This window comes from Microtus oregoni, unplaced genomic scaffold (assembly GCF_018167655.1).
Source record: "Microtus oregoni isolate MIOR12 unplaced genomic scaffold, Mior012 000209F_ref0000067, whole genome shotgun sequence".
Lineage (NCBI taxonomy): Eukaryota > Metazoa > Chordata > Mammalia > Rodentia > Cricetidae > Microtus > Microtus oregoni.
Window position 1 is genome coordinate 229,587 of NW_024544867.1, and position 26,334 is coordinate 255,920.

The 26,334-nt window shown below is 41.4% G+C and overlaps 1 protein-coding gene across 3 annotated transcripts in view; it reads left to right on the plus strand.

Annotated features, from left to right (window-relative positions):
* Smc1a (structural maintenance of chromosomes 1A) overlaps positions 1-26,334 on the plus strand; it is a 42,320-nt gene that overhangs the window by 633 nt on the left and 15,353 nt on the right. For 2 of the 3 annotated variants that reach the window (XM_041647700.1, XM_041647698.1), the window contains exons 2-16: positions 7,626-7,814; positions 7,923-8,035; positions 10,639-10,842; positions 10,931-11,169; positions 12,279-12,537; positions 12,629-12,769; positions 14,113-14,195; positions 14,344-14,551; positions 17,911-18,096; positions 18,278-18,457; positions 18,557-18,703; positions 18,795-18,932; positions 19,676-19,792; positions 19,898-20,004; positions 23,900-24,041. In XM_041647700.1, the coding sequence (XP_041503634.1) occupies positions 7,626-7,814; positions 7,923-8,035; positions 10,639-10,842; positions 10,931-11,169; positions 12,279-12,537; positions 12,629-12,769; positions 14,113-14,195; positions 14,344-14,551; positions 17,911-18,096; positions 18,278-18,457; positions 18,557-18,703; positions 18,795-18,932; positions 19,676-19,792; positions 19,898-20,004; positions 23,900-24,041 (2,453 nt within the window). Of the gene's footprint in view, positions 1-7,229; positions 7,315-7,625; positions 7,815-7,922; positions 8,036-10,638; positions 10,843-10,930; positions 11,170-12,278; positions 12,538-12,628; positions 12,770-14,112; positions 14,196-14,343; positions 14,552-17,910; positions 18,097-18,277; positions 18,458-18,556; positions 18,704-18,794; positions 18,933-19,675; positions 19,793-19,897; positions 20,005-23,899; positions 24,042-26,334 lie in introns of all 3 variants that reach the window. The other variant, XM_041647699.1, reaches the window with a different exon arrangement.

Below are 26,334 nucleotides of genomic sequence, written 5' to 3' on the forward strand. Positions count from 1 at the left end.
AGCCAGCCTCCTCCACACCCGCGCGTCTCACTAGAACACTCCAGTTCCTTTTTCCTTCTTTTCAGCTGCGGCCCTCTGCTCAACAGAGTGCAATTCCGACCTTCGCACCCTACGCACTTAAGACATTGTTGCCTCCATTTGTTCCTTTCATATCAGGAAGCCGTAATGAACCTGAACTTGTTGGCTTGCCACATTTGTTGAATGTTTCGGGGTTTATCGGTTAAGTTTATGCGGTAAATAAGCCAAGTCCGTGATCGCAGCAAACTTACTTTAGAAGATAAAGTACAAAGTGTATTTAGGCTGTTATAAATGCTCTGTAGAAAAGGGGTTAAGCTGATAGCTTAAATTGACTTTGGTAGTCGATATATTGATTTTGGTAGTAAGTAAGCCTATTTTTTCATACTTAAGTCTACTATCTTAATATCTTGATAATCATCTTAATATCTTAGTAATATTAATCATATATAATTATATAAAATAAATTAATTGATATCTTAATATATCATGTCTTAATGATTTATAGCATGTGAACTCCTCTTACGTATTCCTAGAAATGTCATTTGGGAATCTTGGCTGTGTTCCTCCACTCCAGAGCTGCTCTAGTTTACTCTTTTTCTAGCCTGGCAGGCCAGTCTTTTTTTTTTTAATATTTATTTATTTATTATGTATACAATGTTCTGTCTGTGTGTATGCCTGCAGGCCAGAAGAGGGCACCAGACTCCTCTACAGATGATTGTGAGCCACCATGTGGTTGCTGGGAATTGAACTCAGGACCTTTGGAAGAGCAGGCGATGCTCTTAACCTCTGAGCCATCTCTCCAGCCCTGGCAGGCCAGTCTTGCCTTAAAGTAGCTTATAGCAAATATTTTCCCTGGACTCTTGCCTGTGTTTTGTTCTTTGCTTAGAGCAACGTTTCCCAACCCTGGCACTTGAGCAGCACACTTTGCAGTGGGGTTGGTCCTGTGTTTAGCTGTATTCCTGGCTTCTGCCCTCTAAATGACAGCACGTCCACTTCCCAGAAGTGGCCATCAAAAATGTCTCCTGACAGTGCCAGGGTCCTGGGATGGGGTGATGATGACATGTTACTTCCTTCCCCAACAAGATTTAAGAGCCACTGGCACCAGATGGTGGTTGCAGGCCTATAACCCCAGCACTCGGGAGGCAGAGGTAGGTGAAGCTTTTTGAGTTCGAGGCCAGCCTGGTCTACAGAGCTAGTTCCAAGACAGTTAGAGTTGTTACACAGAGAAATCCTGTCTCTGGGAAGAAAAAAGAACCACTGGCCTAGAGGGTTAATGCGACTAAGTTTCTTAGGGTTTTGATATCGTGCCACCTGTTAAAATCCAGTCCTCTCAGCATTTATTAGAATTATAACCCAGCTATTTTGAAAAAGCCCTTGACCTGAGTTCTTACCCTCTCTATTCTTTTGTTTTTTGAGACAGTATCTTGGGCTTCAAACTCTTAGTCATGCCTCCCCCTCCCAAATGCTGAATGTGTTATACCACACCTGCCTTCTGTCTCTCCATATCTTTCAAAACTTGGCTCTATAAAGCACTCCTTGATCTTGGTTCCCACTTTGTAAAATGCTCTCTCTGTCTCTGTCTCTCTCTGTCTCTGTCTCTGTCTCTGTCTCTGTCTCTCTCTCTCTCTCTCTCTCTCTCTCTCTCTCTCAGGCACAGAGTCCTTCCTTCCATCTGCCCATCCATCCATCCTTATAGCTTTCGAACCTGTCCTGGAACTCACTCTATAGACCAGGCTGGCCGGGAACTCACAGAGATCAGCCTGCCTCTGCCTCCCAAGTCCTGGGATTAAAGGTGTGCGCCACCACCTCCTGGCTCAGACTTTTATTTTCTGTCACAAATTTATAGTACCTGCTTTGTATCTTCACCATTAGAGTATGAGTGTCCTCAAGAAGCTATTTCTTGAGATGTTTTGTTAGTGTTCACACTGCACATTAGAAAAATGTTTGCAGCATTGAAGAATTGTGTGTAGTTGTGAGATGTTAATCCTTGAAACTCATGAAAGAAGCTCAAAGATTGGAAATTGGTGCTTGAAAGACCAAATTCCACTTTATGTTATGTGCTACTTCTGCTGCAATGGCGAGACAGTCTAGATTGTAGAGCAATACATCTGTCATTCATTCATTCGTCTATTTATTATTTATTCATTTAGCCAAGGCAGGATTTCTCTTTATAGCACTGGCTGCCCTGGATCTGTAGACCAGGTTGGCCTCGAACTCAGTGATATCCACCTGCTTCTGTCTCCAGAGTGCTGGGATTAAAGGCATGCTCCACCACCACCTGGCAGATCTGTTCTTTATTGAACACCAAATTGATCTTGGTGTTTGTTGTTCATTTGTTGAGATAGGATCTCATCTTCCATACTGGTGTCAAACTCTAGTTCATCCAGAGTGCTGGAATTAAAGGCGTGCACTTCCTCCTGGTTTAATACAGCGTTTGGATTTGAACTGCTAGATAAGCACACACTTCAGCTGGGTCACAACCTCAGGCTCGCAAGGCTGATTTTTGAAGGTCTTTAGCAAACAAGTAACAGAATGAAAGACAATGAGCAAGGATCTTGAAGCTGGATGTAGGTAGACTGCTTTGTCACCCTGTCAGCTGAAGGAAAGAACTGGCACGTTTAACTTGAGGAATGACGAGGTTTCTTCCTTTTTAAAGTAGAGGAAATGCCTATTTCCTAAGACTTTTGGATAAGCTAAATTGGGTAATTAATGTGAACATGAATCACAAAGTTGTATGAATCATGTGATGTAGTATTTTTAAGAAAATAGCTGATTATGCATTGGTATTTTAGTAAGTATTAAAAAGAGTCCAGGGTGCTGTCAGACAAAAGAGAAGGCTGCGGAGATGGCTCAGTCTGTCAAGTGTTTGCCACACGAGCATGAGTTTGGACTCTCAGCACCCACTTAGGAAGCAAGCTGGGTGTGGTGCTCTATACCTATAACCCAGCACTGGGGAGGAGGAGACTGCAGGATACCTGGGACTTGCTGGCCAGCTAATATAGCTCAGTTGGTGAGCTTCCAGGCCAAGAGAGATCCTGTTTCAAAAAATAAGATGAACAGTTATTTAAAAAAGAGACACCCACCATCAACCTCTGACCTCCTCATGCTTGCACACAAATTGGATGTTTAAAAGAAGCCAAGTATGTTAAAAATAGTATACTAGTGATATAATTTTGGTAACAAATTTTAAAAGTTCGAGAACCTGATACTTGCTAGGTGTGATGGCACACACCCATAATCTCAGTACTTGTGCAGTTAAGGCAAAAAGATTGCTATGAGTTCCAGGTCAACCTGGGCTGCATAGTAGAACCCTGTACCAAAAAAAAAAAAAAATCAAAAACTTTGTACTGGTTTTGCTACTCAAGTTTGTTTGTTTTGGTACATTTCTTTCTTTTTGCCTTGTTTAATCAAGAGACTGGACTGAGTGATTTCAAAAAGTACAAAAAGTTTTCCAAATGTATGATTCAGTGTACATATCTGAGCAGACTCAGAATTATATCAAGTTTCACTCTTTAATGCTTTCTTTCTTTTTTCTTTTCTTTCTTTCTTTTTTTTAAGACAGGGTTTCTCAGTAGCTAAGGACCCAATCCATAGACCAGGCTGGCCTCACACTCCACTTGCCTCTGCCTCCCGAGTGCTGGGATTAAAGGCGTGTATGCGCCACCACCACCCGGCTCCTCTTTAATGTTTTTATTTAATTATTTTTTAAAATGACATTTATATTGTGTGTGTGTGTGTTTGTATGGTTGATGTTAGTGTCTTTCCCCCCCACAATAACTATTTATTTATTTATTTATTTATTTCAAGATAGGGTTTCTCTGTGTAACAGTTCTGAGCCTTGCTCTGTAGACAAGGCTGGCCTCGAACTCAGAAATCCACCTGCCTCTGTCTCCTGAGTGCTGGGATTAATGGTGTGTGCCACCACCACCTGGCAACTCCAGCTTATTTTTTTGAGACAGGGTCTCTTATTGGCCTGGACCTCATCAACTGGGCTGTATTGCCTGGCCAGCAGACTCAGTACTTTGTCTCCACTTTCAATGCTAGGTGATGGGCATACACCAACACAGTCAGCTATTTTAAGTGGATGGTAAAGAGTCCAAACTCAGGTCCTTACGTTTGGGTGGCAAGCTTGGTACTTGTGTAGGGATCAGAGGACAGCTTTGCAGGAGTCAGTTCTCTCTTCCCTCTATGTGCGTCCTGGGGATCAAATTCAGGTTAGCAGGCTTGGTGGCTAGTGCCTTAATCTGTGGAGCCATCTCAATGGCCTGTTCATGGGTTTTCTTATTCCTTTGCTTCTTCCCAAGTTTTGTTATGAACATTGGCAAACATATATGTGGTAGCAGGGTGTGGTGGTGCACAACTTTAATCCCAGCTCTCTGGAGGCAGAGGCAGGTGGATCTCTGAGTTCCAGGCCAGTATGGTCAATATACAGAGCCTGTCTCTGTTTCTGTCTCTTTCTGTCTCTGTCTGTCTGTCTGTCTGTCTGTCTGTCTGTCTGTCTGACTCTCTCTCTCTCTCTCTGTCTGTCTGTCTCTCTCTTTCTCATGTGCCCACTTAAACATTTGAAAATAAAGACTTAGCATTTCCCCTTTAATTGCTTCAGCATCATATAAAATTATTATCCTGTCTTATCACTATTTCATTATTACAACAAAGGAAATTTTTTGTGTGTCATCGTTTATCCAGTTTTTCTTTAAGCTTCAAGCTTCTATAGTTGCTCAGTTTATCTAATATATATTCAAGCTTCCCTAATTCCTTCCCAAAATGTTCATGTTTCTTTTTTTGAATGAGTCCAATCATAGTTCATGCTCTCAAGTTGGGTGGGATTTCACACACTTGTAATCCTAGTATGTGGGAGGCTGAGGCAAGAAGCTTGTGACTGTAAAGCCAACTTGGACTGTGTAGAAATTTTTTCCTATAATGAAATAAAAGATTAACCTATAGTAACATCCATGTTTTATTTTGCCTTTATTTAGTAATGGGGATGGAACCCAGGGTCTTGTGTGTGCTAGTAAAGCCCTACCTCCTCTCCTGGTACAGATAGCGAGTTTTTTAAAAGAGCAGGCCCTTTGTGTTGTGGAACATCCTATAGTCCTGTTTTTTTTTAATTTGTTTTTTTAAAGATTTGTTCTTTTCTTTTTTTTTTGTAGTGTCATTCTTTTTTGTATTGCTTTATAAATAATACCATTCAAAATTTCCACTTCCTCCCCTCCTCCCATTTCCCTCCCGCTCACCCACTCTCCCTCCCCTCCCCCTCCAGTCCTAAGAAAGGGCAGGGTAGCCTGCCCTGTGGGAAGTCCAAGGCCCTCCCCCCTCCATCCAGGCCTAGGAAGGTATGCATCCAAATAGAATAGGATCCCCAAAAGCCAGTACATGCAGTAGAGACAAATCCCAGTGCCATTATCATTGGCTTCTCAGTCTGCCCCAATTGTCACCCACATTCAGAGAGTCCAGTTTGATCGCATGCTCGTTCAGTCCCAGTCCCCATGCTCGTTCAGTTCCAGTCCAGCTGGCTTTGGTGAGCTCCCATTAGAACAGGCACACTGTCTCAGTGGGTGAACCAACCCCTTGCAGTCCTGACTTCCTTGTTCATATTGTTCCTCCTTCTGCTCTTCAACTAGACCTTGGGAGCTCAGTCCAGTGTTCCGATGTAGGTCTCTGTCTCTATCTCCATCTGTCTCCGGATGAAGGTTCATATTTGTATTTTTGGGTCTGGGTTATCTCACTCAGGATAGTGTTTTCTATTTCCACTCATTTGCATGCAAAATTCAAGATGCCATTGTTTTTTTACTGCTGAGTAGTACTCTAATGTGTAGATGTGCCACACTTTCTTTATCCATTCTTCAGTTGAGGGGCATCTAAGTTGTTTCCATCTTACACCTGTCAGAATGGCTAAAATCAAAAACACCAATGACAACCTATGCTGGAGAGGATGTGGAACAACGGGAACACTCATCCATTGCTGGTGGGAACGCAAACTTTTGCAACCACTTTGGAAATCAGTGTGGCAGTTTCTCAGAAAATTGGGAGTCAACCTACCTCAGGATCCAGCAATACCACTCTTGGGAATATACCCAAGAGATGCCCAATCATACTACAAAAGCATTTGTTCAACTATGTTCATAGCAGCATTATTTGTAATAGCCACAATCTTGTTTTGTTTTAACTCATAAAGCTAAGGGAGATCTTGAATTCTTGCTTTTTTCAAGATAAGGCTTCTCTAACTGTCCTAGACCAGACTGTAGACCAGACTGGCCTTGAACTCGGATCTGCCTTCCTCTGCCTCTTGAGTGCTGGGGTTAAAGGCTTTGACCTTCAACTCTTATGTGTGTTTTGTGTGTCCATCTGTGTACCGCGTGTGCTTGGTGCTGGTAGAGGCCAGAAGAGGATGTTTTATCCCCTGAAACCTAGAGTTTCAGATGATTGTGAGCTGTCTTGTGGGTGCTGAGAGCCAAATCTGGATACTCTGGAAGAGCACTGAGCCAATCTTGAACTCTTAATCCTTAATTTTCCTGCTTTAGTCCCCTGAAGGTGGGCTAGGGTTAGAAGCAAGCTACTATACCTGTTTTCCTTTTAGTCTCTCTAGTCTTTGGGGGGTTGTTTTGATTTGTTGATGTTATTGCTTGAGACAAAGTCTTACTATGTTGATCTGACTGGCTTAGAATTTACTATGTAGACAAGGCTGGCCTGGAATTCAACAGAGATCTACCTGCCTCTTCTTCCCAAGTTCTGGAGTTTAAAGAATGTACCATTGCACCTAGCTACACAATTTATTTTTATCTTAAGCTTTTCTTGTATTGTTTACCAGGTTCCTTTATTTGCTATATTTCCTAGAGGTTTGAGTGTGATTATAATAACTTACTTATTAGGTTGAATGTGGCCACATATTTCATTTCATAACCAATGTTGGTGCTTTATAATGTATTATAACTGGAACATGCACTTTTAAAAATTTACCAAATTAGCCTTTCTTTGTTTGTTTATTTGTTTGTTTGGAGACAGTTTTTGTTCTCTGTGTAACAGCCCTGGCTGTCCTGGAACTCACTTTGTAGACCCGGCTGGCCTTGAACTCACCTTGATCTACCTACCTCTGCCTCCCAAGTGCTGGGATTTAAAGGCAGGTAACAATACCACCCAGCCAATTTAACCACTTTTAATGTACAGTTTAACAGTGTTACATTTTAACAGTCACACTTTTTTTTGTGCAACAGATCTCTAGAACTCTTCTGTCTTGCCCCCTCAGTCCAGCCTGCTTTTATTTTTGCATGGTTGAGGTCAAGCTACTGGGTTTACAAGGTAAAAATAATACCTCTATGTTATCATAGTAAAGGTTGTAGAACAATCCATTCTATGAATACCTGTTTCTTTATATGGGGTTTTAGTGTCTGGCTCAGCTCCTACAAGTAATTTATTTAACTGCAAAGGAACTATTTTTCCTAAGTCATTGACCCAGTTTTCTGACAACAGTTTATTTTCTCTTTTCCATTAGTCTGATATTAGAAAATAGAATAGAAAAGAACACATTTCTATTCTCAATGTCCTTTATTGCTTTTCTCCTTTCCATCTTCCTAATGTTCCCTCTTCTGCTTCATCCCCTTCTCTCTTAGGTAAGTCAAATCTCATGGATGCTATCAGCTTTGTGCTTGGTGAGAAAACCAGCAACTTGCGGGTAAAGACTCTGCGGGACCTGATACATGGAGCTCCTGTGGGCAAGCCAGCTGCTAACCGAGCCTTTGTGAGCATGGTCTACTCTGAGGAGGGTGCTGAGGACCGAACTTTTGCCCGTGTCATTGTAGGTGGGTAAGGCTGATCAAAAGACTCTTTGAGTCCAAGGAAGCAGATAGACTCATTTGCTAGGATGGGAGGACTATCTGACCCTTGCTAACTCATTCATTGTCTTGTAGGGGGCTCTTCTGAGTACAAGATCAACAACAAAGTTGTCCAGCTACATGAATACAGTGAAGAGTTAGAGAAGTTGGGTATTCTCATCAAAGCTCGTAACTTCCTTGTCTTCCAGGTGGGCTATTTTTTTTTTAAGACAGGTTCTCATTGTATAATCCTGGCTGTCCTGGAACTCACTATGTAGACCAAGCAGGCCTTGAACTCAAAAATATCTGCCTGCTTCTGCTTTCTGAATAATAGGATTAAAGGTGTGCACCACTGTGCTCAGCAAATTACTTTTATTTTTTATCCTTAAAAAAAATTTTTTTTTTTGTATTTTCGAGACAGGGTTTCTCTGTAGTTTTTGGAGCCTGTCCTGGAACTACCAGGCTGGCCTCGAACTCACAGAGATCCTCCTGCCTCTGCCTCTCGAGTGCTGGGATTAAAGGTGTGCGCCACCACCACCTGGCTTCCTTAAAAATTTTTATTTGAAGATTTTATTGCTGTATTGCATCCTTTCCACGTTCCCTCTCTCCAACTCTTGTATCTCTCTAACCACCTCCTCTGGAATTTATGACCTCTTCTATCTGTCTGTCTGTCTGTCTATCTATCTATAGATTTTTTGTTGTTGTTTTTTGTTTTTCGAGACAGGGTTTCTCTGGCTTTGGAGCGTGTCCTGGAACTAGCTCTTGTAGACCAGGCTGACCTTGAACTCACAGAGATCCGCCTGCCTCTGCCTTCTGAGTGCTGGGATTAAAGGCATGTGCCACCACCGCCCAGCGTCTATAAGATTTTTTAAAAAGATTTTTATTTTATATGTTTGAATGTTTTGTTTGTATGTATGTATGTATGTATGTATGTGCACATGTGTGGTATGCCTGATGCCCACAGGCCAGAAGGCAGCATCAGACCCCCTATAAATGGAGTTACAGATGTTTGTGAGCCACCCTGTGGGTGGTGGTGGGAACTAAATAAGAGTCCTCTGCAAGAACAAGTACTCTTTACCACTAGGCCATTTTTCTAGCCCCTATATTTGTTTTATTAGTATTTGCTCTTATTTGTATGTTTTAGGGCTGAGATCTTGTTCCTATGGGGATGGGGTAGGCAGTGTGGAAATTGGTTCACCTTTGAAAGTAAACCCCCGTCCATATTGGTGTGTCTATTGATGTAGTAGTCTTCACAGGTCTTGTGCTGACAGCCATCTTGTTGAGAGTTCTTGGGAACACCATGTTTGTCCTGTCAGGAAGAAACTGTTATACAGCAGTCATCCTGGCCCTCGGGCTCCTGTAATCTTTCTGCCTCCTCTCCTGAGATGTTCCCTGAACCATAGATGTAGGGGCTCTCTTATAGATGATACATTTGGGGCTGGGCACTCTGATCATTTATTTTCTGCATTTTGACCAGTTATTGATCTCTCTGATTGTCTTAGTTAGAAAATAAGAAGAAGCTTCTTTGATGAGATGTAAAACTTGAACTTATCTCTGGGTATATGGAAAAGTATTTAGAAGGCAACTGGAAATGTATTACTTTAGTAATGTGACTGTAGGTAGTTCTCCTCTGTGGGCTTTCTTTTTCTTTTTAAAGATAGGGTCTCACTGTGTAGCCCTGGCTGGCCTCCTAAGTCCAGGATTAAAGGCATGTGCCACCATGCCCAGACTGTGGGCATTTAAAAATATTTTTGTTTTATGTGTATGACTGTTTTGCTTGCACTTATATATGTCCACTGTGCATGGAAGAGTGTGTTGGATTCCCTGGAACTAGAGTTACAGATAGTTGTGAGCCTCCATGTGGGTGCTGGAAATTAAACCTGCATCCTCTGGAAGGAAGAACCACTAGTGCTCTTAACTGTTGAGCCACCTAGTCAGCCCCCTTTTGGTGTTTTTAAGTCATTATTGACTATTTGCTGTTTTTTTTTTTTACCTTTCCTGTCCCACCTAGGCCTGCTTTATCTCCAAGTTCTTTTGTCATAGCACATTCTTTAGTGGGCTTCCATATTCCATTCTGGCCTCTTTCAGTTTCCCCCTCAGCTGGATAAGGAAAGAAGTCTTTCTTCTCTGTCTTTCTGTAAAGCAGTTCAGTGATTTCCTTTCTTCTTGTCTTAGAATGGTTGTTCTTAAATTATAGTTCCTAGACCAGTGGTATCAGCACTACTTGGGACTATGTTATGTTCCCCAGCCTGCTTTCCTCTTTTTTTGGTTAGTTTTCCCATATATTCCAACGTCAGCATAGATGTCACCTATGTAAGGTCTTCCCAAATAGAGTTCCCTACTTAAGGTTTTTTGCCTCTCAAGCTTGAATTTTCTGGGCTGCTTTAGTCATTGCATATAATATACCACTGTGTTACCTTTGTGTTTGTCTCTTTATGTTCAGAGGCAGAGAATGTGGCATTAAATCCCAATATGGCTGATCTGGTAGCACAGGCTCATACCACCACCTAAAGCAAGAAGATTTTAAGTTCAAGGTTTGCCTGGACTACAGAAGAAGTTCAAACCCAGCCTAGACAGCTTAGTGAGACCCTGTCTCACAATAAGAAAAGTAAACAAAGGACAGGGATTATACCTCAGTGATGGAGTACATACTGACCTTTAATCCTTAGTACTTATTCTGTCTCCCATCCTTAAAAAAGCCTTGAAATGTGGCACTAGTTGGGGAGAAGAGGGTTGATAAACTTCTGAAGTGGGCAGGGTGAATTGAGCCAGCAGAGGTCTAAATGGGGCAGTGTGCTTTGACCTTTGTTAGGGTGCAGTGGAGTCTATTGCCATGAAGAACCCTAAGGAGAGGACAGCTTTATTTGAAGAAATAAGTCGCTCTGGGGAGCTAGCACAGGAGTATGACAAGCGAAAGAAAGAAATGGTGAAGGCTGAAGAGGACACGCAGTTTAATTACCATCGCAAGAAAAATATTGCAGCTGAACGCAAGGAAGCCAAACAAGAGAAGGAAGAGGTTGGTGGCCTGGCTGCCTCTTAGATCTAAGGGACCAAGATAAAGGCAGTGTCTTACTGATCCCCTGTCCCCATTCCTTTTTGCATAGGCGGACCGCTACCAGCGCCTGAAGGATGAGGTGGTACGAGCCCAGGTACAGTTGCAGCTCTTTAAGCTGTACCATAATGAAGTGGAGATCGAGAAGCTCAACAAGGAACTGGCCTCTAAGAACAAGGAGATTGAGAAGGACAAGAAGCGGATGGACAAGGTAGAGGATGAGCTGAAGGAGAAGAAGAAAGAACTGGGCAAAATGATGCGGGAGCAGCAACAGATTGAGAAGGAGATCAAGTAAGAGGCGTGCCCAGGCCTGGAACCTGTGGGAAACTAGCAATTGTGCTATCTCTTGGGAACTTTTGAGCTCAGAGTCTAGTATTTCTACTAATTTGTTTTTTTTCCCCTTGACCCATGCCTATTTATTGGCTTTCGTTAATACAATAGAGTATTAAGAATTCAGGCTTGGGACAGTAAGGTAGCTCAGCTTTGACATAGCTCATTGGGTAAAGGTGCTTGAGGCCAAGCCTAGTGACCTGGGTTAAATCACTGGGATCCATATGGTGGAGGAGAGAACTGAGTTCTACAAGTTGTTCTCTGATCTCTGCATGTGGGTACACATGTGCTCACATATACTAACGAATGTGTGTGCTTGCTTGTGTGTCTGATACAAGTAATTAAGAAAGAATAAAAGAAGCGGCCTCTGTGTTGATAACTTAGCATATAAGAGGAAGCAGTGGGAAGTGGGATGAACAAGAGGGCCGACCTTTGAGACAAGCACTGTATCTAGGAGTTTAAGGAATCGGATGAGAAGTGATTCGATCAGATGAAGGCAATTCGGTAAACGTAGGCTTTTTGTGAAGTTTTTAATGAGAGACTTGTCTTAGGGTTTGCTTCGACCTTATGGGACAGTATTTGACATTTATCAGGATTCAGTGAAATCTGTTGTCATGAAGAACCCCAAAGTTGCAAGGGTTGAAGCAGAGGTGGTAATTTTGTCTTTTGGCATGACAAGAATGCCAGGATGATGGTAGGTTCCAAGAAGTACTCAAACTGCATCCTTCTGGTTTTCTCTTTTGTTGTTGTTTGGTTGTTTGGTTGGTTGTTTTTTTCGAGACAGGGTTTCTCTGTGTAACAGGTCTGGTTTTCCTGAAACTTTTTCTCTAGACCATGCTGGCCTCAAAACTCAGAAATCTGCCTGCCTCTGCCTCCTGAGTGCTGGGATTAAAGGCGTGCACTACCACCTCTGAGCTGTTGGTTTTTGAGGATCTCTAAGGCATTAAGCCCTTTTTCTTTACAGTGTTTCCACGAGGTTGGCAGGGAATACCGAGGCCCCTCTTTTGGTATGAAAAGCCTGGGAGCCTACCTTCTGCAGGGCTGATTATCTTTTTTTCCTTTGGCAAAAGGGAAAAGGACTCGGAGTTGAATCAGAAACGTCCTCAGTACATCAAAGCCAAAGAGAATACCTCCCACAAAATCAAGAAGCTTGAGGCAGCCAAGAAGTCTCTGCAAAATGCTCAGAAGCATTACAAGAAACGTAAGGGTGACATGGATGAACTGGAGAAAGAGATGTTGTCCGTGGAGAAGGCCCGACAGGAGTTTGAAGAACGGATGGAGGAAGAGAGTCAGAGTCAGGGCAGAGACTTGACCCTAGAGGAGAATCAGGTAAGTCTTGAAAGGGTTGCAGGTGAAAAGCTCAGTAACTTAACATATGCTAACTGAGTAAGCTGTCCTCTTTTTCCTGTTCATAACACAGGTAAAGAAATACCACCGACTGAAAGAAGAAGCCAGCAAGAGAGCAGCCACTTTGGCTCAGGAGCTGGAGAAGTTTAATAGAGATCAGAAAGCTGACCAGGACCGTCTAGATCTGGAAGAGCGGAAGAAAGTAGAGACAGAGGTAGGCAAAAATTAAAGGATGAGGCATGGGGGTGTAACTCTGCAGCAGTGTGTGCTTAGCATATTTACCCTGAATTCAGTTCCCAGCATCAACAACAAGCAAAAAGATCAAGGGTGATAATCCCTAAATAAAGAAATAATGATAGTTTCAATAACAACAGAAGTTTTTATCTGTCAGGCCGCTACTGTGTGTTAAGCACTATGCTTTATGTATATTCTTCATTTATGATTGCCTTTAGGGGATAGTTGCTATTATCCTCACCTTCCAAATGAGGAAACTGCATCACAGTGGTAGAGTAATTTGCTTAATAATAATAGTAATCCCATAATTACTTAGCTACAGGCTTAGGATATGAACCTGGGCAGGCTGGCTCTAAAGCTCACACTATTACCAAATATACTTTGCTTACTGCCACTCTAATATTAGTAATAATGATAGAAAGTTCTTATGTTATCCCAAGAGCCTATAATGATCTAGGCGTTCAGCTAACATTTATTTTAGATATTTAAGAGAACATCGTAGGCATTAATATTAATGCACACCCTGTATTAAGTACTTACTGTGTACTCTGTGAAGTGGAAATTACCTACATCTTACAGATGAGACAGCAGGGTCAGAGAGGTCTGTGAAGCTTTACTTTGCGTGTTAGATTGGTGAGGAAACCTGGACTGGATACAATACCTTTGAGAGGTTTTGGAACCCTTGGAAGCCTTATCTATTAGTGGATTGGACTTTATATATGTTTCTGCTTTTTTTAAAGTTATAAATTTATTTATTTTATATCCTGACCACAGTTCTTCCCTCCTCTCCTCCCATTCCTCCCTTACCTTCCCTCTGCCCTCCCTCACAATACACTCCTCCTCTGTTTCTATTCAGAAAGCAGCAGGCCTCCCATGGATGTCAACAAAGCATGGCATATCAAGTTGCAATAAGACTATATACATCTCCATGTATTAAGGCTGGGCAAGGCAACCCAGGATGAGGAATAGGGTCCCAAAAGTTGGTCAGAGTCAGAGACAGCCCCTGCTCCCACTATTAGTCCCACAAGAACACCAAGCTATACAACCATAACATATATGCAGAGGGTCTAGGTCAGTCCCATGCAGGCTTCCTAGTTGTTGGTTCAGATTCTGTCAGCTCCTATGAACCCAGATTGATTCTGTGGATTTTCTTTTAATGTCTTTAACCCCTCTGCTGTTTTGGGAGGCCTCCTGCATTAGTGACAGATTGTGTTGGGCTATTGGAATTTTGGATGAATGAGGTCAATAAGGGTGTAAGCCAATACCACATGGGCTTGGGTTAACTGACTCACCCTTTAGTAATGGAATGTATTTATTGCCCAGGCCAAGATCAAGCAAAAACTCCGGGAAATTGAAGAGAATCAGAAACGGATTGAGAAGCTAGAGGAATACATTACCACTAGCAAGTATGTGACTGTGCAATACTTCTCCTCTTCTCCTTCCACATCTCCTTTCTGCTTATCTTGCTCCTCTTCAAGCAGGTCTACCAGAGTCCTTCAGTTACAAATAGTATCTCACCAGACAGGCTAACTCTTGTACTTTCTTTCTTTGCAGGCAGTCCTTAGAGGAACAGAAGAAGCTAGAAGGAGAATTGACAGAGGAAGTGGAGATGGCCAAGCGTCGTATTGATGAGATCAATAAGGAGCTGAACCAGGTGATGGAGCAATTGGGGGATGCGCGCATTGACCGTCAGGAGAGCAGTCGCCAGCAGCGAAAAGCAGAAATAATGGAAAGCATCAAGCGTCTCTACCCTGGTTCTGTGGTAAGACTGGAGAGTCCTCTTTCTGAGCATGTATTCAGACTTCCTGTCAACCTTCTCAGTCACCCTGTGTTATATGATAGACTTTCCTTGGGGAGACACGATACACACATATCTACTCACCTCAGAAAGGAAACCCACGACACAACTAAGTAATGGTTGCTCTAAAGTCTAACATGGTGAACTAATTAATGACTTTTTACTGGGGTTACTAACAGGAGTATGAGTGAAGGGTAACTTAAAAGAGCAGGAATGACTCAAAAAAAAAAAAACACCCATGACACCAAAAAGCCCACTCCAGTGGCATGTGACAACTCACAAAAGTGACAATCTTGGAGCTTTTGGCACAGTTTTTGGACAACTCAACAGTTAAGAATCTCTTATTTCTGCAGTTGTCTGTCTGAGACTTCTTCTTTAGCAGGTGTTTACTTCTTCTATAAAGCTGAGAAAGGCCTTCCACTTGCCCAAAAAGGAAACTAAAGTGTCTACCTCATGAGGCTCCTCCTTCCTTCTGGGGGTAGTGCCAGTGGGAAGAAGATTTGCTGTTGAACACTATGAAGACAGGATAGCTAGTCCTACTTTTATATCTGGGAAAATGGAAAGTCAGCTAAAATATCCTATCCAAACAAACATAGCTTGGGCTGGAGAGGTGGTTCAGAGTTAAAACCATTGTCTGCTTTTCCATAGGACCTGAGCTTGGTTTCCAGCACCCACGTGGTTATTCACAATCTCTGTGACTTCAGTCCCAGAGAATTCAACACCCTCTTCTGGACTATGTGGCCACTAGTCACACATACACACATATGTGTAGATAAAACACATACATATAAAATAAAAAATAAATTAAAAAAAGAAAAGAAGCAAAGTTTGTGAGAGACCTGCTGTTCATGCTCAATTTATCCTGACTTTTTTTTCAGTTTTAAAAATTTTGATGATTGGGGCTGGAGAGATGGCTCAGTGGTTAAGAGCACTGGCTGCTCTTCTGTAGGTCCTGAGTTCAATTCCCAGCAACCACATGGTGGCTCACAACCATCTGTAATGAGATCTGGCTCCCTCCTCTGGTGTGTGGGCATACATGGAGGCAGAATGTTGTATACATAATAAATAAATCTAAACAAAATTAAAAAAAAATTTTGATGATTAATGATTAAGAGCAGTTGCTGCCCTTTCAGAGGACCTAACATATCAGCTGGCTCACAACTGCTTATAACTACAGCTCCAGGGGATCTGGTGCTTCTGGCCTTTGAGGGCATATGCACATACATACATACACACACACATAATTGCAAATAATAAAAATAAAAAAGTTAGTGTGTGTGTGTGTATTTGTGAGTATATGTGCCACAGCAAGAATGGATCCAACTTGTTTGAGACAGGGTCTTGTGTTGGGTTTTGCCTGTTTTTTTTTTTTTTTAAAAAAAGATTTCTGTGTATGATTGTTTTGTCTTCATGTATGTATGTACACTACATGCACAGACAAAGAGTAATTGTGTTTCCTTGAAAACCACAAGAAACTCTAGCAAATTAACCAATGGAGTAGTACATAGAAACTTAATTTTCAGTTGGATGGTCAAAACCATAGGTCACAGTCTAGGCTTATAATTGTAATCCGAAGTGAAAGGCCATCTTATGGGACTGAGTCTTAACATGTGATATCTGTCTGATGCTACCTCAAGATATGCGTCAGAACTGGATTATAGGACACACAGCTAGTCTATTGGTGTGTGGAGGTGTCTGTGTCTTTGTTTGCATTTGTGGGTATATACTTGTGAGTGAGGGTGCCCAAGGAGGCCATAAGATCCTTTGGAGCTGGAGTTACAGGTAGTTGTGAGCCATCTGACATGAATACTAGGAACTGAGCTCAGGTTCTCTGCAAGAGCAGCAAGCACTCTAATAGCTGATGCATTTCTCCAGTCCTGAGCTTATGAGTTTCTTTTTTTGTTTGTTTTGTTTTGTTTTTCAAGACAGGGTTTCTCTGTAGCTTTGGAGCTTGTCCTGGAACTAGAACTTACAGACCAGACTGGCCTTGAACTCACAGAGATCTGCCTGCCTCTGCCTCTCGAGTGCTGGGATTAAAGGCGTGAGCCACCACTTCCCAGTGCTTTTGAGTTTTTATGGGGAGTTTGGTTCATAGACGCAATAAATTAAATCATTGGCTGTTGACGATCAACCCAACTTTTAATCATTTCCTATTAGGTGTGGGACAGGGGACTAGAAGGCCCAGTCATCTAAGCCTGCTTTGGTTTCTGTAATGACTAGCTCTCATGGGAAAGTTACCTAGGAGTAATAAGTGATCCGTCAACTCATTATGATTTTAGTTTTTGGAACTGTATCAGGAACCTCAGTCTGGCTAAATGTATATTTCATAATGTTATAGTCCTCCCTTGGTCTTTTAACACAAATCTTTTACATCAAAACAACCGTAAGTCAAAAGATATACTGGCAGGGCTGGAGAGATGGCTCTGCAGTTAAAATCACTGACTGTTCTTCCAGAGGACCCTGATTCAATTTTCAGTGCCCACATGTCAGCTCACAACTGTTTGTAACTCCAGTTCTAGGGGATCTGACACCCTCACATAGGCATACATACAGGCAAAACACCAATGCACATTAAAAATGAAAAGGAATTATTAAAAACTTTTAAAGATATACTGGCATATTGTTACAATCTCATGCAGTTATCAGTTAATAAGTAACCAGTGTAAAGCTAGGTGCCATGTTGCATATCTTTAATATCAGCAGTTGGGAGGCAGAGATAGGAGGGTCATGAGTTTGGCTTCAACCTGGGCTACATAGGGACATTCAGGTTAGTCCCAGATAAATAATGAGACCATGTTTCAACAACAGAAAAATTAGCTAGTATCATATTAAATAATGTCTTCTAGGGTGAGGCTGTAAAGGCTAGTGGCATTTCAGTCAATCTTGTCTGGTTCCAAAAGCAGGCTTAGAAAACCTGTAGCTTCATCTCTTAAGCCTCTGATGTAATTGATCATCAATTACAATGTGATTTCTTTCTCTGAGTTGCTTTTGGGTTGTTAATTGTGTCTTCCATCATGTAACATGCTTATTCAGTCTTTAATCCTCCTTTAACCAAATTTCTGTTTTTGGAAGGGACATTAGAATTGCCTGCTGTGCTGGTCTAAATAGCTTATAGCCTTATAAGTCTTAACAAATGCCTCCCCTCAATCCATTCCCATTTTCATGGTATTATACAGGTGCAAAATAGAGGACTGACTTCAAAAATAAGCAGTATACATGCAGTCATTGTTTTTTATACAGATTTTTATCTTGCCATTCTTTGTGAACTAGTAATTGGGATTCTCAAGCCTTATGCTTCATTTTCCCCTTCTTCTTTTACTCAGTATGGCCGCCTCATTGACCTCTGCCAGCCTACACAAAAGAAATACCAGATTGCTGTGACTAAGGTTTTAGGAAAGAACATGGATGCTATTATTGTAGACTCAGAGAAGACTGGTCGGGATTGTATTCAGTATATCAAGGAACAACGTGGAGAGCCTGAGACCTTCTTGCCTCTTGACTACCTGGAAGTAAGGCTTGTGTGTGTGTGTGTGTGTGTGTGTGTGTGTGTGTGTGTGAGAGAGAGAGAGAGAGAGAGAGAGAGAGAGAGAGAGAGAGAGAGAGAGAGAGAGAGAGAGAATGTCAAGGCAGTGTTGGGTCCCCTCACCTTGGTTTTATGTATTCTATTGCTTCATAAGATTCTTCACACAGGTGAAACCTACAGATGAGAAACTCCGGGAGCTGAAGGGGGCCAAGCTAGTGATTGATGTGATTCGTTATGAACCACCTCACATCAAAAAAGCTTTGCAGTATGCTTGTGGCAATGCCCTTGTTTGTGACAATGTGGAGGATGCCCGACGCATTGCCTTTGGAGGTCACCAACGCCACAAGGTATGACCCCTTTTTCCCAGGTTGGAGTTGAGCAGGCGCAGTACTGGAAATTGCTGTTTTCACCATCTCCTCTACCTCTTCTCTCCCTGTTGTTTATAGACAGTGGCCCTGGATGGAACCCTTTTCCAGAAGTCAGGAGTTATCTCTGGTGGAGCCAGTGATCTTAAGGCAAAGGCACGGCGCTGGGATGAGAAAGCAGTAGACAAGCTGAAAGAAAAAAAAGAACGCTTGACAGAGGAGCTGAAAGTAAGCGACAAGTAACGCTGATCCTTAGGAGTAGGGTTGCTAAGCTCAGGTTGGCCACTTATCACATGGCTCTTTTTCTTTTCCTCTTTAGGAGCAGATGAAGGCGAAACGGAAAGAGGCAGAACTGCGTCAGGTGCAGTCTCAGGCCCATGGACTACAAATGAGGCTGAAGTATTCACAGAGTGACCTAGAACAGACCAAAACAAGGCATCTTGCCCTGAATCTACAGGTAGGGCCTGGCCTTCAGCCCTGTTCTCCAAGGCCATCCTAGGTTGCACTGAGGGTGAAGAACTATCTATCCACTTTCCTTCTGTTCTGTTCAGGATAGCATAACAGAGAATCAGACACTGGGATGTGGTGGGGATTGGGGCTCCAGATCATCTATCAGCTGTATTTATTCCATTAAGCAACTTACTTCTTTTTGTCAGTTTTCCCATCTTCATCTACCAAATGGAAATTACTGTCTGTTTTGTATGATTATTGCAAAGATGGAACGAGTTAATATCTGTAAAATTCTTAGAACATTAGGCACTCAGTAAATGTTAGGTGCTGTTATTAATGCATTTCATTCAATAAGTATTGGAACTACTAAAAGCCAATTGAGAATGAGTTATAAGAATTTCAGTGTCTTTAGGTTGGGGTTCTAGATATGTAAGTGTGGTTGGTAATTCTACCTTTTCCCAGTTTACCCAAATTAGAAGTGTTACATAATGATTAGATTCACCTTGTGATAAACAGTCTAAATTCTAAAATATCTTTGACTCAGGGCTTATCAATAAGGGATTGTGGACCTATAACTAATGATGTTTACGGTGCGCCCAGCCATATGAAATAAAGGTTTTGGAACTTGACTGGGATATTGGTGCTAAGTCAAGTTTTCTCAGTGTTTGCTGACCATGGGACTGGTACTGGCAAGGAAGTTCTTTTCCTCCATAGATTCTAGTCTCTTGTCTTCCAACCTATTGTCTGTAGGAAAAGTCCAAGCTGGAGAGTGAGCTAGCCAACTTCGGGCCTCGCATTAATGATATCAAGAGAATCATTCAGAGCCGAGAAAGGGAAATGAAAGACTTAAAGGAGAAGATGAACCAGGTTGGTAGACGGTGGGCCACAGCAGCATGTTTATCAGGACAAGACTAGGTTTGGAAGTAGGACTATAATCAATAATGTCACTGCCCTCCCTGACTCTTCCCTCAGGTGGAAGATGAGGTGTTTGAAGAGTTTTGTCGGGAGATTGGTGTGCGTAACATCAGAGAATTTGAGGAAGAAAAAGTGAAGCGACAGAATGAAATTGCCAAGAAACGGTAAGTGAAAAATATTGTTATAAGATATTAGGATGCCTGCCTACAGCCTGACATCCTTGAGAGTTATGTGTGTCTTAGGACAGTGGCCAATTCTTGGGACCATACAAACTTATTGTAGGGAGGCCTGAAAGAACAGCAAAAATCAGATAGATATTATGACAGGATAATGTTTGAAAGTGCCAGCTTTAAATCTGGTTTACCTGGATTCAAATCATTACCTTGAACAATAGTTTTTATAAAATGAGGCAGTTATGTCTATCTTTTGGCATTGTGGGGAGGATTAGATGAAATAATGTTTGTGAATTATTAAGCATAAATAGCACCTACAAAGAACAATGAACACTACCTTTTTTTGGGGGGGGGGGCGCTTTCAAGACTGGGTTTCTCTGTAGCTTTGGAGCCTATCCTGGAACTCACTCTATAGACCAGGCTGGCCTCAAACTCCCAGAGATCCGCCTGTCTCTGCCTCCCAAGTGCTGATATTAAAGGCGTGCACCACCACTACCAGGCTAAACACTACCTTTTGTTTTGCTATTATCCTTGTGTGTTGGAGGTTAGGAATGAAAAGAAGTTCTAGTCTGGAAGAATAACCAGAAAAGAAGCAAGCTTCTCTCTTTTTATTATATATTATATTATACTGTATTTAACTTTGTTTTTTTTGTTTTGTTTTGTTTTTAAGGTTCGGTTTCCCCTTGCAGCACAGGCCTGCTCATTTTAGTTTATTCATGGCATATGTGCACTTAATCATTCATTCAATAAATCTTTTTTTTTTTTTTTTTTTTTGATTTTTCGAGACAGGGTTTCTCCGTAGCTTTTGGTTCCTGTCCTGGAATTAGCTCTTGTAGACCAGGCTGGCCTCGAACTCACAGAGATCCGCCTGCCTCTGGTGCTGGGATTAAAGGCGTCAATAAATCTTTTTGCTTTTATTTTTTTTCAGATAGAGTCTTGCTTGGAACCCTGATTTGTCTGGTATTTACTATGTAGCCCAGCAAAAAACTCAGCAATCCTCCTGCCTCAACCTCCCCAGTGCTGGGATCATAGGCATGCATCATTATACCTCACTTTAATAAGTCTTTTTGAATATCTGCTTTGTACTGGGCTTTCTTGTGCTAGATATTGAAAGATGTAAGGGAGATGGAGATGAGGCAGATGAGCATGATATAGTCACCATGGAAGGAGATCACGTCCTAGACCCTGGGTCTCACTTAAGAGTTCATCTAGAGGCAGATTCTACAGGCATATGCCTGCAATCCCAGCTACTCAGGATTCCAAATTCAAGGTCAGCCTTGAATTTAACAAAACCCTGCCTCCAAATACAGTAAAAAAGAAAGAGTGCTGAAAGTGTTATTCAGTGGTAGAGCACTTGCCTTTAGAATAGCAGGTATGAGGCCCTGGAGTTCAACTCTTAGTACCACTGTTTCTATGGTAAATATCCTTTGCTTTCCTATGGCAAGCTAGGTTCAAAAGATATAAAATTGAATCTGGTGCTGTATTTTTCCCTCAGGGAACTTACAGAGTTCTTGAGGAAAAAAATAGATGATAAATTTCAGGACAGTATGGTTGGTAAATAAAGAGGAGATTTTTAAGAAGGCAAACAAGAAACCTAGTTTAAAAAAATGGTCAAAGAAAGAAGAGTTTGAATCTCTGCAAACTGTAGGAGTTGTTTGGTTTCTGCATCAGAGAAATGCCAGTTAAAATAACATAGTAGTTGTATTTGCTGAAAATAAGATGTCTTCTTTAGTATATGGAGGTACACATACACACTTACTAGCTCTGTGGGTGTATGTCCCAGAGAATCTTGTTACAGGATCAAAAGAGACACCTTTAAGGACTGTTCATTTAGGCATAATCTGTATTATTGAGTTGTTGATGGCAATATAGATGGCCACCATTGGGGTGAAAGTTTAAATTAAATGTGGTAAACATAGACTCTGAAGTACTGTGGAGCAATTCAAACAAGAATAGATCTATAGGCAGTAACATGGATAACTTACAAAACTGTTATAGATTGGAAAAATGAATGAGATAGATAATGTGCATTTAAAATAGTGACGTTTTGTAAAGATGTGCATTTTTAAAGACTTGTTTTTGTGTGTGTGTGTGTGTGTGTGTGAGAGAGAGAGAGAGAGAGAGAGAGAGAGAGAGAGAGAGAGAGAGAATACCATGTATTAGTGAGAGAGAGAGAGAGAGAGAGAGAGAGAGAGAGAGAGAGAGAGAATACCATGTGTGTATTAGTGCCAGAGAGAGAGAAAATGAGAATATGCCATTGCCATGAGAATATACTATGTGGGTGCTAATGCCCACAAAAGCCAGAAGATGGTGTCAGATTCCCTGGAATTGGCATTACCAGTGGTTGTGGGTCTCTTGGTTTGGGTTCTGGGAACCAAACTCAGGTCTTCTGAAAGAGCACATTGCTTTTAACCACTGAGCTGTCTCCCTAGCTCACTTTGAGATATGTAGTCACAGTAAGGGGAGATAATGGGAGTAGAAATCAAAGGTTGAATAAAGGAAATAAGGAAAGGGTCTTGCATAGAGAGTAGTGACCGAGCTGTTATCAGCTGTGACATTTGACCAATGCAGCTCATCTGAAATTCAAAAAGGAATGTTACAAAAACTTAGACCCTGCCCTGAGCTATGAGGAAAGCCATTATAAAAGAACAAGGAGTGATGAATTAGAGATCTGAGAAGTGAGTAGGATTTAGCCAGCCAAGCAGGGACAAAAAGGAGTTTCAGCCAGTGAGAACAACGTGTCTAGAGATGTGACAGAGCATGCCTGCATGCCTTGCCTTGTTCTGAATACTAAGTAGCTTTGAATGCCTGGAACATAAAAACCGGATCAGGAGGAAGGCAGGGGAGGTGAAAAGGTCAGTAGGGGCCAGATCACCAAGGGCTTTATAAGTTATACTTAGGAGATTGGCCTAAAAATTACATACCTCGAAACTGTAGAGTTAATTACATTCCATTTGGATTATAGTGACTAGTAGGTTTAGTTGCTAGCATGACATCTGGCAGCATCTATCACACTATATTGAAGATTGGTGGGGCAGTTGAAAGCTAGCCCTGCTTGACTGCTAGTGTCTATATGCTGTTAATGTACTTTGAGTTTCTGAAGAGGTAAGGGAAAGAACACTAGCAAAATAGCAGGAATTCAGTGTTTTCTTTGTCTTATACTACCAAAGCTCTGCCCCTTAGGAGCTTCTAAAATCTTGCAGCAGAGCTTAGGATGCTAGAAAGAATAGAAACTGTTGGGTAAAAATGAGCTGATTATAGCCAATATTCCTCACATTGATGATGGTAGCTAAAGTATACTGAGTGGTTCCTTTATACATAATTAACTCAATAAAAAAATCTGCAGATGAGAAATATAGAGAATATAACTGAGTTTGCACTCCGTCCAGGTGGAAGGATTATAATAATGATGTAGAGGAAAGACCATAGGTTCTGATGTTAGACTTGGATCCCAGTCCATTTGTGATATTTGCTTAGCTGTTAGCTTTGCGGCCTTAGGCACAGTTTTTTCCCCTCCCTTTAGCCTGTTTTCTGTGTAAAAGTAAGGGCATTAGTTCCTAGTTATGGGAGTTGTTGAGTAGAGAAATAGAGATAATCTACATAAAGTACATAGAAGCTTGACAAATCAAACTCATAACTGATGGTTTTAGATGAACCTTGTTTTTTTCTTTTTCATGTCTTCTAGTAAATTGGGAAGGTGGTGGATTTTCCTGTGTTTAAAGGGGGATAGATGGACTTTGGCTTAGATTTCTCTGTCTTATAATAGAGTTCCAGCTTCTGGACACAATTTGGTGTACTTGTGAGTGGATAGAGCCATGGCAACTGAGACTTTGGTAGTAACTGAGAGGCCCTGAGTGCTGAGTCTAGTTCCTTTTTCTTTCTCTAGCTTGGAATTTGAGAATCAGAAGACTCGCTTGGGCATCCAGTTGGATTTTGAGAAGAACCAGCTCAAGGAAGACCAGGATAAAGTACACATGTGGGAGCAGACGGTGAAAAAGGATGAGAATGAGATAGAGAAGCTTAAGAAGGTGAGGAAGGAGAAAGAAAAAAGACAAGGCGAAAATTGGAGTAGATATGATGCACACAAGTAAATACCTATAATTTATACATTGTTCATTTAATGACGAACACCAAGACCTTAATGGGGAGAAATGAGTATGTGAAACAAACATTCCAAAGGATAGTAGCTCACAAGAATAATGTATTTTTTTTCCGGGAATCAAAGAAATACAAATTAAAGCAGCATTGGGTATACTTTATATTCTGTCATTTAAAGGTTTGTGGGTTTTTTTTGTCCGTGTTGGGTATATGTACATGAGGTGCTCATGGAGGCTAGAGGCCTTGGGTACCCTAGAACTGGAATTACAAGCAGTTGTGAGCTGCCTATTGTGGGTGCTGGGAATTAAACTTGAGTCTTCTCTAACAGCAGTATGCCCTCTTAACTGCTTAGCCATCTCTCTCCTGCTCTGCATTATCTAAAAGTTTTTATTTTACATTGCATGTATATGCCTCTATGTGGTTATGTGCACATGTGTGTGTTGGTTCCCCCAGAGGTCAGAGATGTTGGATCCCCTTGGAGTTGGAATTACAGGTAGTGTTTTGAGTTGTCTGATGTCGGTGCTGAGAACTGAAGAGCAGTACATTCTCTTAACTACTGAGTCATCTCTCCAGCCTCACACTGTCCAAAAATTAAAAACAAACCAAAAACACTTCTCAGTACCTCATATGGCGCAGGAGACCAGTATTCTTTTTTTTTCTTCAAAGAACTCAGGACCTCTGGAAGAGCAGTCAGTGCTCTTAACCTCTGAGCCATCTCTCCAGCCCGAGACCAGTATTCTTATATAACATTTTGCCATCTCTCAAAAAGTTTCACAGTGTGTTTATGGCCTCTCAGTAATACCCGAGGAGGTAATACAGAGTACTGAGAAAGCTTTGTGCAAACATATTGATGTTTATTATAAACATTATTCATAGTTCCAAGTTGGAGACTACCCAGTGCCCCTTGAAAAGTAGGAATTTAGAAAATTATGTGGCATTATGTACTTACATAATTTAGTGGTCTTTAAACTTTAGTAACATACAGATCTCATTTAAAGCTAAAGTGTTTTTCAAGATAGCCAGAGCTGCTTAAATCCTGTTATTACTTAAATATAAAAATGAGTGTTTGTGTAGTGGCACACGCCTTTAACCCTAGGCAGAAGTGGGAGGACTCTGAGTTCAAGGCCAGCCTGGTATAACTAGTAAGTTCCAGGACCATCAGGGCCATGCAGAGAGACCCTATCTCAAAAAAGTATGTGTTTGTAATGCCTAACCAAAAGCCAAGACTAACTTACAAATTAAATACTAGCAAAATGAATAAAATTTGGATTTTGAAAAGGGTAACTTGTACTTTTAATAAATGTTAGAGGAAAATGACTTAGAGAAGGTCAGTAATCGTTTCAGTCTTTAATCTGTTAGAACACTGTCCTAAAAATCTGATTGTTTTTGTATTTTTGATCAGTATATGGCCTCACCAACCAGCTGAGTGAGCCATAAGATATTTTCATTATTTCAGACATCCTGTATTTGATAAAAACAAGAAATTGGATTAGTCTAGGTTAAATGCCTGGCTGGCAACCAAATTAATCTCTTAATATTCATTTTTTTAAGTCTTCTACTTTGTCAACAGAAGCTTTTATGCATTTTCCTTAGCAGTTCTACTGATTCCACTTAGCCTTGCTTTTGAGGTCTAATGGACCTGAGTTGTTCTGTATTTCTGTTGCCCACAGCCACTTGTTTCTAGTGGCTGCAGGTGAACAGCATTTCATCATCTGCTCGCTTCCTCTTGAGATTTATAATAAATGCCCTCAACAGCTTTCTCAGATTTAGCCTGGAACATGCTGGTGGGGGTTTAAGGATTTCCGGGAGCCCACAAAGAAGGTGACGAGCAGGAAGCAGCAGTGAAAGAACAGGCTGGCAAGTACCATTAGAGGCATAGCTCCAAGTGTTCTGACCCTAAATTCAGATTAGCCACATAAACTGAGTGCAACAGATGATGTTTTACTGACACACAGCCATCTCATGGTATGACTATGCTAGTGTCTGTCGCAATCATGCTGTTTGGCATGCCTGTATCACTGTGGTTTTTGTGATGACTTTCCTTATATTCTTTCTCTTTAAATTACTGTGAAATCCTTGTTCCTTATAGCATTTCTTCCTGAGGTGATTTGGTTTTCTTGGTTTGAACTACCACTTGACTTCTGTATCTGCCTGTATTTGTTGCTTGTGTATCTTCTTCATTAACCCTTGGTGATCTAGAATAGTGTTACTGCAATCTTACAT